We start from the raw sequence: 19,704 nt of genomic DNA, 5'->3' as shown, positions 1-19,704 counted from the left end.
AATTTATATGAAAGTAATAATCACCAAATACTACTATCATTGTAACAATACTTGGAATGAACATATCAAGTTGCTATCTACAAATGTGAGCTTTTGCTGAGTTCATAAGTGAATTGGGAAATCATCTATATATCACTTTTATCAAATTGTTAAATACTCTCAATACTGTGAACTATAAATATTAAAATCCTGTAGGCAATCTATTGATAACCTTTAAATTCTAGTATATTTAACCCTCTATAAGATTACTACATCTTATACTAAATCTTATTGATTTAGGGAAATAACTAGTCTAGAAAATTGCTAATTACAGAATTTTGCTAAATCAAGTCACATGTACACATTTATGGTTTTCTATTTTGATTCAAGTTCTTTATCATCATGCTTCTCATTTTCAATGGTTGTGAACATTATAATGGTTTAAAGATGACACTGTTGGACAACAGGACAGAAGTGACACACTTCCTCCTGATTGGACTCACTGATGACCCAGGCCTACAGCTTCCCCTCTTCATGATATTTCTCTTCATCTACACTATCACCCTGATGGGAAATCTGGGGATGACCCTGCTGATTGTACTGGACTCTCGTCTCCACACACCCATGTACTTTTTTCTATGTAATCTATCCTTGGTTGATTTTTGCTACTCCTCAGCAGTCACACCCACAGTCATGATTGGGCTCTTAATTGAAGACAAGGTCATTTCCTACAATGATTGTGCTGCTCAGATGTTCTTTTTTGCAGGCTTTGCTACTGTGGAAAATTACCTGCTGGCCTCAATGGCTTATGATCGCTATGCAGCAGTTTGTAAGCCACTACATTATTCTTCTACCATGACTACCAGTGTATGTATAAGTCTTTCTATAGTTTCCTATGCTTGTGGTTTCCTGAATGCCTCCATCCACATTGGAGACACTTTCAATCTTTCTTTCTGTGCGTCCAATATAGTCCATCATTTCTTCTGTGATGTTCCAGCAGTCATGATTCTCTCTTGTTCTGATAGACATGTCAGTGAGCTGGTTCTTGTTTATGTAGTGAGCTTCAATATCTTTGTTGCTATCTCTGTTATCTGGATATCCTACACATTCATTTTTATCACAATCTTTAAAATGAAATCAAGTGCTGGATATCGAAAAGCTATATCTACTTGTGCCTCACATTTCACTGCAGTATCCATTTTCTATGGGACAATCATATTCATGTACTTGCAGCCCAGCTCCAGTCATTCCATGGACACAGACAAAATTGCATCTGTATTCTACACCATGATCATCCCTATGCTGAACCCTCTGGTCTATGGCCTGAGGAACAAGGAGGTTAAGAATGCATTCACAAAAATGTTGCAGGTAGCAAAATAGTCTGAAGTATTTTGCTTTTAATGTTGTAGGATGAAACATGATATATATATATATATATATGCAATTATATATACAATTATGCAGTTAAAGTCCATAATTGGTTCTCATATTTCTCTAAATTTACTATATAGAAAAATATTGTATTAGAATCATAGTTCTGAGATTTGTTTGTTAGGTTTTCTTGGCAATTACACTGTGAATATCTATGAATTGTTTTAGTGAATGATTCATTAAATTTCATCTTAATATCAGTAAAATATAGAAAAGTATTTTCACAATGAAGCATAATCATTTATGTATGTATTTGATGTTAATGGACAATTCCAACGAATCTTCATGAATATTGGCTATGCTCACATTTTCTGACAAGTCTCATCTTGTTTTAATGCCATTTTAATTACTGCATTGATTGTTTCGTGATATATCATAGAACTTACTTTTTCTAATACAAGATCCTAAGGGGTCACATATTACATTTGTAATAAAACATTATAGTACAGCTCTTAAAAGAATGCTGGGGTTTTGTATGATTGTTATGAATGATTAGATCACAGCGATTCAATCTCGTTTATGTACTGAAATCAGGTAATTTTAAATATATTCTTATTATGAAGACAAACTGTACTTACTAAAAGGAGATGTTATAAGATTACATTTTTCAGTTCTGTGAAATAAAATTAGAAGGATATTATCTGAACTGGAGTTTCTGAGCTCCACACTGGGATTCAAAGGATGTCCTATAAAGAGAGAGAGAGAGAGAGAGAGAGAGAGAGAGAGAGAGAGAGAGAGAGAGAGAGAGACTGTGTATGTGTGTGTCTGAGAGAGAGACAGAGAGACATCATTCCTTGCTGGAAGTCATTTTTGTGGTCTTATGAAATATCTTGAATATAATTTTATTATTTTATGAGAGATAAACAGCATGTCATGCAAGTTGTGAATACTAGCAGATGCCTAGGGGATGGTAAAGGAGACAAGCAAAAGAGAAAGCCAGGCTGTTTGCAATGGTGAACAGGAAATGGAATTGTGAGCCTTCAGAATGAGAACATGTACAGGTAAAAGATGCTTAGAATCCATGGAACTGAGCCTGCTTCACTGGGCCTATATCAAGTACAGATGGTTAGAAAGACAAACATTTTATTACTATTTGCAATATGTTCTTAGGAGTGAGAGTCAGTTAATTAGATAAGGAAAGGGCCCATCAAAGTCTAGGCCATTCTAATCTCTGTCCCATTTGATAGGTAATTTATATAATACCATCTTCTCCAAGCTTGTATATAGCAGGTGTTTTTCATGCATTCTCTGCCATTTAGAAGAAACCTGGATGTGGAACAATTTTAAGTGTTACTCTGTGACCTGACATGAATATGTTCTATATATGTTGAAGGAATTCTAGATGGCCAAGGGCTTCCTGTTTTCCCTTGTCTCAGGTTGCTCTTAATGTTTGGGCCCTTAGTCCTCATTTTCCTGTTATATCAAGCTAACAACTTTGACTTGGGACAGGCACATTACATTGTAACAGTTTGTGAAGCTGGATCATTTGGGGCTAGTTCCTTTGCAGCCGTCTAGGATGAAGATTGTCAGGAAAAATCTGGGACAGGTAAGTTGGTAGAGCAATCTATAGTTTTTTAGAAATCTGCTGGGATAAACAGACTAGGGACAGAAGATAAAATTAAGGTTACAGGAGATATTTATTGGCCTCGAACACATATGCACTGGGCTTATGCCCAGAACACCATTGGCTTATGGTCTAAGATCAAGAATCGGCAAATGGGACCTCATAAAATTGTAAGGCTTCTATAAGGCAAAGGACACTGTGATTAGGACAAAATCACAACCCACAGATAGGGGAAATGCTATATCTGATAGAGGGCTAATATTCAATATACATATAAAATTCAGGAAGTTAGACTCCAGAGATCAAATATCACTATTTAAAATGGAGTACAGAGCTAAAGAAAGAATTCTCAGGTGAGGAATATCAAATAGATGAGAAGCACTTATGTAGGGAAATGCAAATTGAAACAGATACACTGTGTTCATAGTAGTTGTATTTATAATAGCCCATAGTTGGAAAGAACCCAGATGTTCTTCAACAGAGGAATGGATACAGAAAATGTGGTATGTCTTCACAATGGAGTACTACTCAGCTATCAAAAACAATGAGCACATGAAATTCATAGGCAAATGGATGGAACTAGAAAATATCATTCTGAGTGAGGTAACCCAACCACAAAAAAAAACCCCACACATTGTATGCACTCACTGATAAGTGGATATGAGCACCAAAGCTCAAGTAACCCCAAATACCATCCACAGACCACATGAAGAACAACCAAAATGCAGATACACCAATTCTTCTTAAAAGAGGGATCAAAAATATTCACGCGAGAAGATGTGAAGACAGTTTGGAGCAGAGACTGAAGGCATGACAATTCAGACCCTGCACCACCTGGGGATGCAGCATATAAACAAACAGCCACCAAATCCAGACAATATTGCTGATACCAAGAAGTGCATAATGAAAGGAGCCTGATATAGCTGTCTCCTGAGAGGCTCAGATAGAGCATGATAAATACAGAGGTGAATGCTAGCAGCCAACTATTGAACAGAGAATGGGGTCCCCATTGGAGTAGGTAGTGAAAGGTTTGGAAGAGTTGAAGAGACTTGCAACCCCATCAGAACAATACTAACCAACCAGAGCTCCCAGGGACACATGGACAGACCCATGGCTCCAGCTATATATAGAGCAGAGGATGGCCTTGTTGGTTAACAATGGGAGGTGAAGTCCCTGGTTCCGCCAAACCAGACCCCCTGTGTAGGCTAATATCAGGTCGGGAAGGAGTTGAGGTTGCGAACCGGGAACACCCTCATGGAAGAAGAATGTTGGGAAATTGAATAGGGGGTTTATGAATTGGAACTTGGGAAAGGGGATAACATTTGAAATTTAAATTTTAAAATATCCAATAAAAAAGGTGGTTAGAGGAAAATAATTTTATCTTTGGTGTACATTTTAAACATTATGGTCATGGTTCTCGTAGCTGGGCAAGGGGAATTCCAAGATCATGGAACAGGGGAGAGGACCAGGGACTTGAGGAGAGTACTAGGGACAAGGAGAGTGATCCCACTCTCAACAGTAAACAGGTAGGAAATTTCATATGTTCACTGACCAGAGTACTTATTTACAGTTTATTTGACCTGTTGGCTTTAAGTTGGCATCCCAGAGCTTAGAAATTATTATTTACATTTATAAATAGAGATTATAGTTTGTTATTCATATAAAAACGTATATTCTAGGAATGACTATAGATTGAAGTCTTTGAAACTTAGTAAAAGTTTGGAAATCCAAAAGATGAGTACAGTCAAGGGTATATCTGGAACAGATTTTTCCTAGACTCATTTTCTTAGACTCATACTTTAAGTCAGTTTTTCAGGCCCTCACAACTTACTTAAGCTTCCATATATACAGACCTTACAATATTTCCTTAGACATTTATAACTTGTTTTTCCAGATTTTTATAACTAAGTTTATACATACTCAGACCATTCTAACTTATATTTACATTTCTTAAGATATTTTCGTAGACTATATATTTTATTTTTATTGGATACTTTATGTATTTATAATTGAAATATTATCTCCATTTCCCCCTTTCTCTACTTCCATAAAGATGACCCCACTCCCACTCACCCATTTTCACATCAATGTCATGAATTCACCTACACTGGAGAACCAAGACTTCCAAGGACCAAGAGCTTCTTCTCCTATTGATGCCAGATAATCCCATCCTGTGCTACATATGTGGCTGGAGCCATTTCTTCTATGTGCACTCATTGGCTTGTGGTTTAGTCCCTGGTTGTTTGATATTATTGTCCTTCCTATGGGGTTGCAAAACACGTCAGCTCCTTCAGTCATTTCTCTAACTCCTCCTCATTGGGGTCCCCATGCTCAGTCCTTGGTTAGCTGCAAGCATCCTTTCTTGTGTCAGTAGGATTCTGGAAGAACCTCTCAGTAAATGCCCATATGTGGTTCCTGTCAGCAAGCACTTCTTGGCATCGATAATAGTTACTGGGTTTGGTGGCTGCATATGAGATGGATCCCTGGGTGGGTCAGTCTCTGGATGACCTTTTCTTCAGTCCCTGATCCACTCTTTGTTCCTGTATTTCCTCCTATGAGTATTTTGTTCTCCCTTCTAAGAAGGACTGAAGCAACCACATTTTGCTCTTCCTTCTACCTGAGCTTCATATTGTCTGTGCATTGTTTCTTTGTTATTCTGAGTTTTAGACTAATATCGACTTATTAGTGAGTGCATACCATGTATGTTCCTTTGTGACTGGATTACCTCACTCAGGATGATATTTTCAAGTTCCAATCATTTGCTGCACACATCATGAAGTCATTGTTTTTAATAGCTATGTAATACCCCATTGTGTAAATGTACCATATTTTCTGTATTCATACTTCTCTTATGGGACATCTGGCTTCTTTCCAGCTTCTGGCTATTAAAAATTAGGCTGCTATAAACATTGTGGAGCCTGTGCCCTTGTTTTATGTTGGGCCAGTTTTTGGGTATATACCGAGGAGTGGTATAGCTGAGTCCTCGGGTAGAACTATTTCCAATTTGCTGAAGAATCACCAAACTGATTTCCAGAGTGGTTGTATGAGCTTACAATCCCATCAGCAATGGAGGAGTGTTACCTTTCTCCCCATCTTTGCTAGCAGCTGCTTTCATGTGAGTTTTTTATCTTAGCCATTCTGATTGGTATGAGGTGGAATGTCAGGGTTATTTTTATTTGCACTTCCCTGTTAACTAGGGATGTTGAACATTTCTTAAATACTCCTCAGCCATTCAAGATTTCTCAGTTGAGAATACTATGTCTAGTTCTGTACCCCATTTTTAATAGGGGTATTTCATTTTCTGGAGTCTAACTACATGAATTCTTTGGATGTTAGCCCTCTATCAGATATATGGTTGATAAAGATCTTTTCCAATTCTGTGTATTAATGTTTCGTCCTATTGACAGTCTTTCACTTGATGAAAGCTTTTTAATTTTATGAGGTACCATTGTCAATTCCCAGTTTTAGAGCATAAGTCATTGTTGTTCTGTTTAGTTCAGAATGTTTTCCTATACCAAAGTGTATAAGGTTCTTTCCCACCTTCTCTTCTAATAGATTCATCATACCTGGTTTTATGTGGAGGTTTTTGATCAACTTGGACTTGAGCTTTGTACAAGGAGATAAGAATGAGTCAATTTGCATTCTTCAACATACTTACTGCCAGTTGAACCTTCTCCATTTATTGAAAAGGCTATCTCTCTTCCACAGATGGTTTTGACTCCTTTGTAAAAGATCAAGTGACCGAAGGTGTATTGGTTCATTTCTGGGTGTTCAATTCTATCTCATTGATCTACCACCTGTCTTTGTACTACTACCACGTGATTTTTATCACTAATCTTTGGTAATATAGCTTGAGGTCAGGCATGGTGATTTCCCCAGAAATTTTTTTATTGTTGTTAATGGTTTTTGATATATTCCTTTTTGTTATTCCAGATACATTTGAGAATTGCTCTTTCTATCTCTGAAGAATTGAGTTGGAAATTTGGTGGGGATTGAACTGAATCTGTAGATTTCTTTTGGTAAGATAGCTATTTTCTTATGTTAATCCTCCTGATGCATCCACATGGGAGACCTTTCCAATATCTAAAGTCTTCATTTTATTTCTTCCAAGTCTTGAAGTTCTTGCCATACAGATCTTTCACTTGCTTGACTAGCATCACACTGATTTCACATTATTTGTGAAATTTTAAAATGGTGTTGTTTACCTAATTTCTTTCTCAGCCTGTTTATCTTTTCAGTAGAAAACAGCTACATATTTGTTTGAGTTAATTTTGTATCCAGCCACTTTGTTGAAGTTGTTACCATCTGTAGCTGTCCCCTGGTTGATTTTTGGGGTCACTATCATATCATCCACAAATAGTGATATCTTGACTTCCTCCTTTGGAGTTTGTATTCATTTTATCTCCTTTTGTCACCTAATTACTCTGGTTAGAACTTCAAGTACTCTATTTAATAGATAGAGGGAGAGTAGCAGCCTTGTCTTGTCCCTGATTTTAGTGGGACTGCTTCAAGTTTCTCTCCATCTAGTTTAATGTTGCTATTGGCTTGCTCTATATTTCTTTTATTATATTTAAATGTGTACCTTAAATTTCTGATCTCTACAATACTTTTAGCATGAAGGGGTTTTTTATTTTGCCAAGGATGCAGGGATGGTTCAAAATACAAAAGTCCATCAAAGTAATTCACTGTATAAAGAAACTCAAAGAAAAGAGAACAAGTGATCATCTCATTAGATGCTGAAAAAGCCTTTGACAAAATAGAAAAGTCTCTTGTATGTGAGAAAGATGAAGTACAGGTCTTCAAAAACATTCAGAAATGAAGATCATATGGGTAACTGGATGTAAAGAAAAAAGCATGGAGTGAATGAAGGGAAGACAGGTAAGAAACATGATTGATGAGGGATGTTTTTTATTTATTTTGCATCTAGATCACAGTTCACATCCCTCTTCAAATAACAGTCTGAACTTTTACCAATCCATTGCCTAATTGTACCTTTCCTGTTCTTCTGAAAGAAGAGGAGTACCCTTGGATACTACACCACTCTGTGACATTCATATGAAAGAGCCACGTTCTTTCTTATTTATGCCCAACCATGCAGTACAGGTAGGGGGAAGAGGGTCCAGTGACAGGGAACAGTCCGAGAGTGTCCTTGTTCCAATTGTCAGGGGTCCCACTTGAAGACCATGTTTGCTACACATGTACAGGAGCTCTAGTTCTAGCTCTTGTATGTTTCCTGGTCAGTGATCCTAGTTATGTGAGGTCCCAGGATCCAAGGTTAGTTGATACTGTGGGTATGCTTGTACCAATTCTTGACCCTTCTAACTTGCTCACATCTATCGTCTACTCTTCCCTGAGACTGCTAGGGCTCTCCGTGATGTTTGACTCTGTGTCTCTGCATTTGCTTCCATCTACTGCTGGATGAAGCCTGTCTTCTAGGAGAAGTTGCTGTCTGCAAGCCTCGCAGAGTATCATTAATAGTTTCATGGAATGCCTTTCTCACATGGGATGGCCTTCAAGTTGTGGCAGTCATTGGATGGTTGTTACCTAAATCTTTCCTCTACTGTTTATTACTGATTCCATACAGCAGTCAAGACAAATTTTGTGTAGAACGGTTTGAGGGTGGATTGATGTCCTCTTCTTTCTCTGGAAGTTCTTTCTGACTACATGACATGAACACTTTAGAATCTACATATTCCTTTGGTGGAAATCTCAGCTAGAGTCACCACCATTGTCTTCCTATATCCCCTTTCATCCCAGCCCCCCAAATCTTATTTTCTATTTTTCCTCATAGTCCCGTCATATATACCCACACCTGATGACTACCTCCTTACTTTCTGAACCTGATTTCTCTCTTCATCCACCTCCAATTACTGTACAGTTTCCTCTTCTGACTCCATCCTCTCTTGGGACCTCCTTCTTTCCCAGTTTTTTTGGGTCTGTGGATTTAGCATGGTATTCTGCAATATTGATAATATCCACATATAAGTGAGTGTGTACTATTTGTCTTTTTCTGGTTCTGGATTACCTCACTTAGGATGATATTTTCAAGTTCTATCCATTTGCCTGCAAAATTTATGATGTCTCTTGCTTTTGATAGGTGAATGGTCCTCCATTTTGTAGAAATACCATATTTTCTTTATCTATGTTTCAGTTGAGGTACTCTAAGTTGTGAACTGAAATTTTCTGTTTGTGTCATATGATGAAGACTCATGTAATGTTTTGCTGAAACAGACTCACATGTTTTGCTGAGGCACAAACAGCGAGAAGACTTGTAATGTTTGGAGAGAGTATAATATTCACTCAATAGATACTGGTGGTCTGCTTGTATAGCTAGCTATGCAACACTTTGTTAGTCTTACAACTTTGCTGATCTTCATTATCATTGAGAGAGGTACAGCAGAGAAATCCTGGCATTCTGACTGGTCTGCTTGCTCCACAAAACAAATGCTGATGAAGTAGATGCCTGGTAATTTCTGGTGGATGGGCCACCATTTCTGATTTGTGTTTGGTGACAATTTTGAACTGAGAGGTGTCTTGACACTACAGAACCGGACTGTTGGTAATCACTGCAAATAACTACTTCTATACAGGTTCACATCCACTTGTCCTATTTACCATTCTTTCTCTACTTCCCTTGAATTAAAATGGGGTTCAATGCATTTGAGAACTCTTTTTACAACTTTTTAAAGTTAATTTATTTTATTTATTCACATTCCAAATATTGCTCTGTTCCCAATCTCCCCTTTCACAGTTATTCACTCCAAGTCCCCTTTCTTTTGCTTCTGAGAGGGTATTCACTTACACATCCACCTTAACTCACTTTACAGCATCCTCCTTCTGTGAAGCATAAAGTTTCTACTGGATTAGGTTCATTCTCTTCCACTGAGGCCATAAAAGACAGTCCTTTGCTACATATTTGCCAGGGGTCACAGCCCAACCAATGTTGGTTGTTAAGCAAATGAGCAAAAGATCTATATGACAAGAACTTCAAGTCCCTAAAGAAAGGAATTGAAGAATAACTCAGAAGATGGAAAGATCTCACATTAACATAGTAAAAGTGAGCATCTTACCAAAAGCAATCTATAAATGCAATCCTTTTTCACAATTCCAACACAATTCTACACAGACACGGAAAGAGGAAATAAAAAACCCAGAACCGTAAAAACAATGTGCAAAAATAAAAACTTATGGGAGAATTACCATCCCTGGTGTTATGTACTACAGAGCAATAGTGATAAAAACTGCTTGTTATTGGTACAAGGACAAACAGGTAGATTAATGAAATAGAACTAATCTATTAATGAAATAGACCAGTTTCATATTTCTATAGACATTTGATTTGGACAAAGAAGCCACAACTATTCAGTGGCAAAAAGAAAGAATCTTCAACAAATGGTCCTGGTCTAACTGGTGGTCTGCATGTAGAAGAATTAACATTGTTCCATATTTATTACCTTGTATAAAGGTCAAGTCCAAGTGGATGAAGAACCACAATATAAAACCAGATATATTGAATTTAATAGAAGAGAAAGTGGGATATAGGATCAAACATATTGACATGGCTTGTTAAAGTAGATTTTGAAAAAGCTAAGCCTACAGGATTGTTTTTATTTATGCCTCTTATGAATAAATACTGTTATAAGCATGGATAAGCAAGTATTTCTGTTGTATACTGGGACATCTGTGGGTATATACCCAGGAGTGGTATAGCTAGGTCTTGCAGTAGAGCTATTGTAGTGAGAGAAAACACAACTAACCCTGGAAGCCCCAGGGTATGGGGAGGCCCAGTTGGTGAAGGGTGGGGACATCCTCTTGAAGATGGGGAAGGAGAAATGTGGTCAGGAACTGTCACAGGGCAGACCTGCTAGGGGATAAAGATTGGACTGTATAAAACAATTAAAAATAATTTCAAAAAGTGAAAAGGTGATGGGGATTGAAGGAAAACACCATTTTTTTCCTCAGAAAGGCTCTTCAGATTTCCCATAAGCCTCTGACAAGACACATGTTCTTTGTGTTTTCTTGCAGAAGTGAGCTCTATGAAACTGAACATAGAAGAGCTATGTTATCAGTGCAGGTAGGTTTTGTTCAGATGGAAAGAGTCAGAGATATTTCCTGGGTTAGGTGCATCTTCTCACATGGAGATGCATCAGGCAGTCCTCTGCTGTGTATGTGTCAGGGACCTCTTGACAGTGGTTGTATTCTGTCTGGTTGGTGGTTCAGTTTCTGAAAGATCTCATGGATTTGAGTTAGTTGAGACTACTGTTCTTCCTATGGGGTTGTCCTCCTCCTCAGCTTCTTCCACCCTTTCTCTAATTCAACTACAGGAATCACCAACTTCAGCCAAATGGTTGGATATAAATATCAGCACGTATCACAAGCAGTTACTTGTTGACCTTCTTGGAGGACAACCAGGCTAAGTTCCTGCCTGTAAGCACGCTGTAGATATCAGTAATAGTGTGAGGCCTTTGAGCCTCTATTAGAGATGGATTGCAATTGGACCATTCACTGGACCATCCTTCCCTTAACCTGTTCTCCATTTTTATTCCTGCAACTCTTTTAGACAAGAACAATTCTGGATCAGAAATTTTAATTAAGGGATGGTGAACCCATCCCTCCACTTGTTGCCCTATCTTTCTAGCTGAGGTGGACTCTTCGAGTTCCAGCTCTCTCCAATGTTGATCATATCATTTAAGTTCCTTCCATTTTAGTCCTGAGAGTCTGTCACCTCCCAGGTCTCTGGTACTTTCCCGAGTGTCCTTTAACTTCCCACACTACAAATATGCATATTTACATTTATTCTGCTGGCTATCATGGTTTCATTTCTGTCTCCCCTACCGGCAACATAACTGACTCCCTACCTCTGCCTCTCATGATTGTTTCTTCGGCCTCCCAAGTGGGATTGAATAATCCTTACTGAATGTTAACATTTTTTAATTCTGTGGATTGTATCCTGGGTATTCTGTATTTTTGGGCATAATATCCAATTATTAGTGAGTCCGTACCATACCTGTCCTTTTGGGTCTGAGTTACCTCACTCAGCATGATATTTTTTTTGTTCCATTCTTTTGCCTACAGAATTTATGATGTTATCACTTTTAATAGCTGAGTCATATTCTATTATGTAAATGGACCACATTTTATATATCCACTTGGTTGTTTTCTGCTTCTGGCGATTATAACATATATTATAACATAAAAGAGAATGTGTCCTTGTTATATGTTAGAGAAACTTTTGGGTGTATGCCGACAAATGGTATAGATGTATCTTCAGGTAAAGCTAGTTCAAATTTCCTGAAAAAAACACCAGAAAGATTTCCAAAGTGGTTATACAAGCTTGAAATCCCACCAACAATGGAGGAGTGTTCCTCTTTCTCCATATCCTCTCCAGCATCTGTCATTACATGAGTTTTTTTATCTTACCCATTCTGACTAATGTGAGGTGAAATATCAGGGTCATTTAGATTTGCATTTCTTTTATGATTAAAAGAGTTAATAATTTCTTTATGTGCTTCTCTGCAATTTGAGGCTGTTCAGTTGAGAATTCTTAGTTAGCTTTTGTACTCCACTTTTTAATCTGCTTATTTGTTTCTCTAGAGTCTAACATCTTGAGTTCTTTATATTATAGATAATAGCTCATTCTCAGGAGAGGGTTGATAAAGATCTTTTACCAAACTTCATGTTGCCGTTTTACCCAATTGACAGTGTCCTTTACCTAACAGAAGCCTTTCTTTATATAAAATTGGATATTTTATTTATTCACATTTCAAAGGGTATCTCATTTCTCAATTTCCAGTCTTCAAACCTCTTTTCCCACCTCCTTCCCCTGATTCTGCGAGGGTGCTCCCCCACCCACCCTTCTACCCACCCACTCATACCTCGCTGTCCTGGCATTCCCCTACAGTGAGGCATGAAGTGGTCCTTCACAGGACAAAGGTCCTCTCCTCCTGTCAATGCCAGATAAGGCAATCCTCTGATACATATGCAGCTGGAGCCATGGGTCCTCTATATGTAGTCATTGGTAGGTGGTTTAATCCTTGGGATCTCCGGGGGCTCTGGTTGATGTTGTTCTTCCCATGGGGTTACAAACTAGGTCAGCCCCTTCAGTCCTTTTCCTAACTCCTCTCTTGGGTCCCCATGCTAAGTCCAATGTTTGGCTACAAGCTTCCACATCTGTATTTGTCAAGCACTAGAATTGCCTCTCAGGAGACAGCTTTATCAGGCTCCTGTCAGCACGCACCTTTTAACATCCACACTAGTTTCTCAGTTTTGTGTTTTATATGGGATGGATCCCCAGGTTGGGCAGTCTCTGAATGGCCTTTCCTTCAGTCCCTTTTCTGCAGGTTGTCCCCATATTTCTTTTAGACAGGAGCAAAGCTGAGTTAAATAATTTGCAGGTGAGTGGGTGGTCTCATTCTCCAAATGGGGTACTTGCCTAACATCTAGATATTGTCTCCAGAAGGTCTTCCTCCCTTTTGTTGGGCATTTCAGCAAATCTCATCACTGTTGCATCTGCAGAGCCTCTTGCTTTCCTGGCATCTTGGACTTTCTGATGGCTCCCCCAGTTCCTCATTAACCTATCGTTACAAACCTCTGTTCAGTTGCCTGACCCTCTGAATAGCATCCAAGATTCTTCTCTGTTTTATAAGGTCACATTTGTCATTTTTTTATCTTAGAGCCTGAGCTATTTGTCTTCTCTTCAGGAAAATTTTCCCTGTACCTGTATATTCAGTGTTCTTTCCCACTTTCTCTTCTATTAGATTCAGTATACCTGGTTCTATGTGGAGGTCCTTCATCCACTTGAAGTTGAGGTTTGAATAGAGAGATAAGACTAGATGAATTGGCATTCTTCTACATGCAGACCTCCACTTAGATCAGAACAATTGGATAAAAGTGCTATTTTTCCACTGTATTACTTTCATTTCTTTGTCAAAGATAAAATAAACAAAGGTATATGGATTTATTTCTAGATTTTTAATTGTATTCTTCATCTACATGTCTGTTTATGTAAAAAATACCATGGGTTTTTCTTTTATCTTTTTTATTTGATATTTTCTTTACATATTATATATATAATATATATATTATATATATATATATTATATATATATATGGGTTGGATTCCCAGGTAGGGCTGCCTCTGAATTGCCATTCCTTCAGGTTCTGCTGCAAATTCTGTTTCCACATCTCCTCCTATAAATATTTTTGTTCCCCCTTCTAAGAAGGACTTAATCATCCGCACTTTGGTCGTCCTTCTTGAGCTTCATATGGTCTGTATATTGTATCTTTGGTAGTCTGAGCTTTTGGACTAATATACCCTTATCAGTGAGTGCATAACATGTGTCTTTTTGTGATTGGGATACCTCATTCGGGATGATATTTTCTAGGTCCATCTATTTGCCTATGAATTTCAGAAAGTCATTGTTTTTGATAGCTGAGTAGTACTCCATTGTGTGGATGTAACATATTTTCTGTATCCACTCCTCTGGTAAGGGACACATGGGCCATTTACTGCTTCTGGGTATTATAGATAAGCCTATTATAGACATAGTGTGTAGCATGTGTCCTTGTTATATAATGAAACATCTTTTGGGTATATGTCAAGGAGTGGTAAAGCTCAGTCCTCAGGTAGTAGTATGTCCAATTTTCTGAGGAGCCTCCAGACTGACTTTCAGAATGGTTATACCAGCTTGCAATCCAAGAAACAATGGAGTAGTGTTCCTCTTTTTTACATCCTTGCAAGCAACTGTTGTTACCAGAGTTTTTGATCTTAGCAATTCTGACTGGTATGAGGTGGAATCCGAGTGTTGTTTCGATTTGCATTTCCCTGATGACTGAAGACATTGAGCATTTCTTTATGTACTTCTCAGCCATTTGATATGCCTCAGCTGAGAATTTTTGTTTAGCTTTGTGCCCCATGTTTAATAGGGTTATTCAGCTCTCTGGAGTCTAAGTTCTTGTGTTCTTTGCATATATATTGGATATGAGACCTCTATCAGATGTAGGCTTTGTAATGTTCTTTTCCCAATCTGTTGGTTGTAGTTTTATCCTAAACACTGTAGCCTTTAGCTTACAGAAGCTTTGCAATTTTATGGAATCCCATTTGTAGATTCTTTTTCTTAGAGTATAAGCCATTGATGTTTTCTTCAGGATAGTTTGCCCAATGCCCATGTGATTGAGGATCTTCCCCATGTTTTCTTCTACTAGTTTGAATATATGTGGTTGTATGTAGAGGTCCATGACCACTTGGTCTTGAGCTTTGTACAGGCAATAAGAATGGATGAATTTGCATTCTTCTAAATGCTGACCTCCAGTTGAAGCAACACCATTTTTTGAAAATGCTATCTTTTTTCCACTAGATAGTCTCAATTCCTTGTGAAAGATCAAATGACTATAGGTGTGTGGGTTCATTCCTGGGTCTCAATTTTATTTCATTGATCTCCCTGTCTGTCTCTTTACCACACATTTTTATCACTATTGCTCTGTAATACTGCTTGAGGTTAAGGATGGTGATTCCCCCAGAAGATATTTTATTTCAGAGGATAGCTTTTGCTATCCTGGTCTTTTTCTTATTCCAAATGAATTTTCAAATTGCTTATTATAAGTCTATGAAGAATTGAGTTGAAATGTTGATGTGGATTGAATTGAATCTGTAGACTGCTTTTGGCAAAATGGTCATTTTTACTGCATTAATCCTGTCATTCCATGAGCATGAGCATGGGAGATCTTTTCATCTTCTGAGATCTTCTCCATTACTTTCTTCAGAATTAAAGTTCTTATCACACAAATCTTTTACTTGCTTGGTAAGAGTTACACCAAGTTATTTTATGCTATTTGTGATTATTGTGAAGGGTGTCATTTTCCTTATTCTCAGACTTTTTTCCTTTTAGTAGAGGAAGGCTACTGATTTGTTTCAGTTAATTTTATATCCAGCCACAATGCTGAAGTTGTTTATTAGCTGTATTATTTCTCTGGTGAATTTCTGGGATCACTTAAGTATACTATGGCTATTCTTTCAAGTAATATATTGAATAGGTAGGATGCAGAGATGTTTCAATATATGAAAATTCATCAACATAATGCACTATATAAACAAGCACAAAGAATAAAACCATATGATCATTTCATTAGATGCTGACAAAGCATTTGACAAAATTTAACACCCCTTCATGATAAAAGTCCTAGGAAGACCAGGAATCCAAGGGCCATAGCTAAACATAGTAAAAGCAATATACAGCAAACCAGTAGCTAACATCAAACTAATTAAGTGAAACTTGAAGCAATCCCACTTAAATCAAGGACTAGACAAGGCTTCCCTCTCTCTCCCTACTTATTCAATATAGTACTCAAAGTCCTAGCCAGAGAAATCAGACAATGAAAAGAGATCAAAATAATACAAATTGGAAAGGAAGAAATCAAAATATCACTATTTGCATATGATTAGATAGTATACATAAGTGAACCCAGAAGTTCCACCAGAGAATTACTAAGCCTAATAAACAACTTCTGCAAAGTGACTGGGTATAAAATTAACTCAAAAAATCAATAGCTTTTTTCTACTCAAAGGATAAACAAGTTGAAAAAGAAATTAGGGAAATGATACCCTTCACAACAGTCCCGAATAATATAAAATACCTCGGTGTGACTTTTACCAAGGAAGTGAAAGATCTGTATGACAAAAATTCAAGTCTCTGACAAAAGAAAACGAAGAAGATCTCAGAAGATGTTAAGACATCCTATGCTCATGGATCAGCAGAATTAATATTGTAAAAATGCTCGTTTTGCCAATAGCAGTCTACTGATTCAATGCAATCCCCACCAAACTTCCAACTCAATTCTTCATAGAGTTAGAAAGAACAATTTGCACATTCATTTGGAATAACATAAAACCCAGGACAGTGAAAACTAATTTCAATAATAAGAGAACTTCTGGGGAAATCACCATCCTTTATGTCAAGAAGTATTACATAGTAATAGTGATAAAAACTTCATGGTTGGTACAGAGACTGGTAGATCAGTTGAAAATAATTGAAGTCCCAAAAATTAACCCACACAACTTAGATCACTTGATTTTTGACAAAGGAGTTAAAACCATCCAATGAAAAAAGATAACATTTTCAACAAATTGTGCTGGTTCAACTGGAAGTCAGTATGTAGAAGAATGCAATTCTATCCATTCTTATCACTCTTTACAAAGCTTAAATCCAAGTGGATCAAGGACCTCCACTTATAAGCAGCTACACTCAAATTAATAGGAGAAAAATGGGGGTAGAACCTCAGGCATATGGTCACAGAGGAAAGTTTCCTGAACTGAAAAACAATGGCTTATGCTCGAAGATCAAAAATCGACAAGTGGGAGCTTGTTATCCTATAAGAACAACAATGCAAACAAACCCGAGCTCCCAGGGATGTAACCACTACTGAAAGATTATACATGGACTGATCCATGGCTCCAACTGCATATGTGGCTGACAGTAGGCTTGTTGGGGGCACCAGTGGAAGTGGAAGCCCTTGGTCCTGCCAAGGTTGGACCCCCAGTGCAGGGGAATGGGGGGGCAGTAAGGAGGATGGATGAGGGGAATATCTGTTTGGGGGAGGAGGAGAGGATGGGGCTTATGGACAAGAAACCGTAAGTCTGCATATTTATTTCTGGGTCTTCAATTCTATTCCATTTATCAACCTGTCTGTCTCTGTACCAATATCTTGCAGATTTTATCACTAGTTGTCTATAGTACAGCTTGAAGTGAGAGATGGTGATTCCTCCTGATATTCTTTTATTGGGATTTTCAACTTCTTTCTTAAGAGACTTGAATGTATTTTCATATAGATCTTTCACATGTTTGATTAGAGTTATCCCAAGATATTTTAAAATTTTGTGGCTATTATTCTGTTGCTATTGATTCCCCTAGAAACAATAAAAGTACATATGGGTGAATCACCGTACCTGAACTTAAGCTGTATTACAGAGCAATAATGATAAAAAGCTACAAGGTATTGGTACAGAGATAGACATATTTAACAATGGAATATAATTGAAGACCTAGAGATGAATCTACACAAATATGGTTACTTGATTTTTAAGAAAGTAGTCAAACCATCCAGCAGAAATAAGACAACATTTTCACAAATGGTGCTGGTTCAACTGGTGATCAGCATACAGAAGAGTGCAAATTGACCAATTCTTAACTCCTTGTACAAAGCTCAAGTCCAAATGGATCAAGGAACTCCAGCTAAAAGCAAATACACTGAATCTAGTAGAAGAAAATTGAGAAAGAGCTTCAAAATCATTGACACAGGGGGAAAATTTCTTAACAGAACTCCAATGGTTCAGGCTCTAAGAACAAGAATTGATAAATGGGATCTCATGAAACCAGAATGCTTCTGTAAGGCAAAGGGCATAACTATTAGGACAGATCAGCAACCTACAGACTGGGAAAAGTCTTTAGTAACCCCACATTTGATAGAGGATTAATATACAAAATATATAAAAATTCAAGAAGCTAACCACTCATAAATCTAAAAACTCAATCAGAAATAGGGTATAGAACTAAGCAGAATAAACAACAGAGGAATTTCCAACAGCTGAGAAGCACTTAAAGAAAATGTCAATGTCCTTAGTGATCAAAGAAATGTAAATTAAAATAACCTGTGATCCGATCTTACATCAATCAGAATGTCTAAATTCAAAAACCAATTTGGCAGCACATGTTGGCATGGTTGTAAAAAGAGAGGAACAATCATCCTTCTTATTAAACTGCATATGGTTTATAGGTTGTATCATGGGTATTCAGATTGTTTGGGTTAATGTCTACTTATCAGTGGGTACAAACCATGTATCTTCATTTCTGTATGTGTTACCTCACTCAGCATGGCATTATCTAGTATCGTCTATGTGCCTACAAATGAACCCAGGATATTGAAAAACACTCTCAACAGTTAAAAAACAAACAAAAGAACAAAAACAAAGCAAAACAAACAAACAAACAAAAAAAAACCAAACTTCTGGAGGAATTACCATTCCTCATCTCAAGCTCTACAACATAGAAATAGTCATAAAAATGTTATGTATTGGTATAGAGACAGGTAGGTAGACCAATGGAATAGAATTGAAGACCCAGAAATGAACCCACATACCTATGGTCACTTGATGTTTGATAAAGAAGTCAAAATCATCCAGTGGAAAAACGGCAGTATTTTTTTTGTTACAAGTATATTTTTCTCTGACAATACTTTATTAATGAGAAGTTTCTCATATATAGTATATATTGCACATTTTTCTATTCTCAATGTGAAAAGAAAAGAGTAAAAATATAAACATAAGAAAAATTTCTAGAAATCCATTCTGTTAAAATCTGCTATTTATCTATATAAACTATATTTTATCAGATATTTTTATGTACATTTCAAATGTTATTCCCTTTCCCAGTTTTCAGGACATAAGCTCCATATCCCATCCCCCCTACTCCTTCTTCTATGAGGGTGTTCCCCCTCCAAAACCTCAACCCCTTCCCACCCTGATATTCCCCTAAACTGGGGTGTCTGCTTTTGGCAGGGCCAAGTACTTCACCTCACATTGTTAACGAACAAGGCCATCCTCTACTATATATGTATCTGGAGCCATGGGTCTGTCCATGTGTACTCTTTGCATAGTGGTTTAATTCCTGGGAGCTCTAGTTGGTTGATATTGTTCTTATGGTGTTGCAAGCCTCTTCAACTCTTTCAAACCTTTCACT

At 37.4% G+C, this 19,704-nt stretch overlaps 1 protein-coding gene across 1 annotated transcript; it reads left to right on the top strand.

Moving 5' to 3' along the window:
- Positions 1–426: 426 nt before the first annotated feature.
- On the top strand, positions 427–1,359 carry LOC116893707 (olfactory receptor 5B3-like). The gene has a single exon (XM_032895424.1). It carries the CDS (start codon positions 427–429, stop codon positions 1,357–1,359), a length of 933 nt encoding a protein of 310 aa, XP_032751315.1.
- The last annotated feature ends 18,345 nt before the right edge of the window (positions 1,360–19,704 follow it).

Source organism: Rattus rattus, chromosome 2, assembly GCF_011064425.1.
Source record: "Rattus rattus isolate New Zealand chromosome 2, Rrattus_CSIRO_v1, whole genome shotgun sequence".
NCBI lineage: Eukaryota > Metazoa > Chordata > Mammalia > Rodentia > Muridae > Rattus > Rattus rattus.
The sequence above is the reverse complement of the archived record's forward strand: the minus strand, read 5'-3'. Positions and strand labels throughout refer to the sequence as shown.

Excerpts from the sequence above, each read along its gene's own strand:
- LOC116893707 (XM_032895424.1), top strand. The coding sequence starts at position 427 with ATGACACTGTTGGACAACAGGACAGAAGTGACACACTTCCTCCTGATT.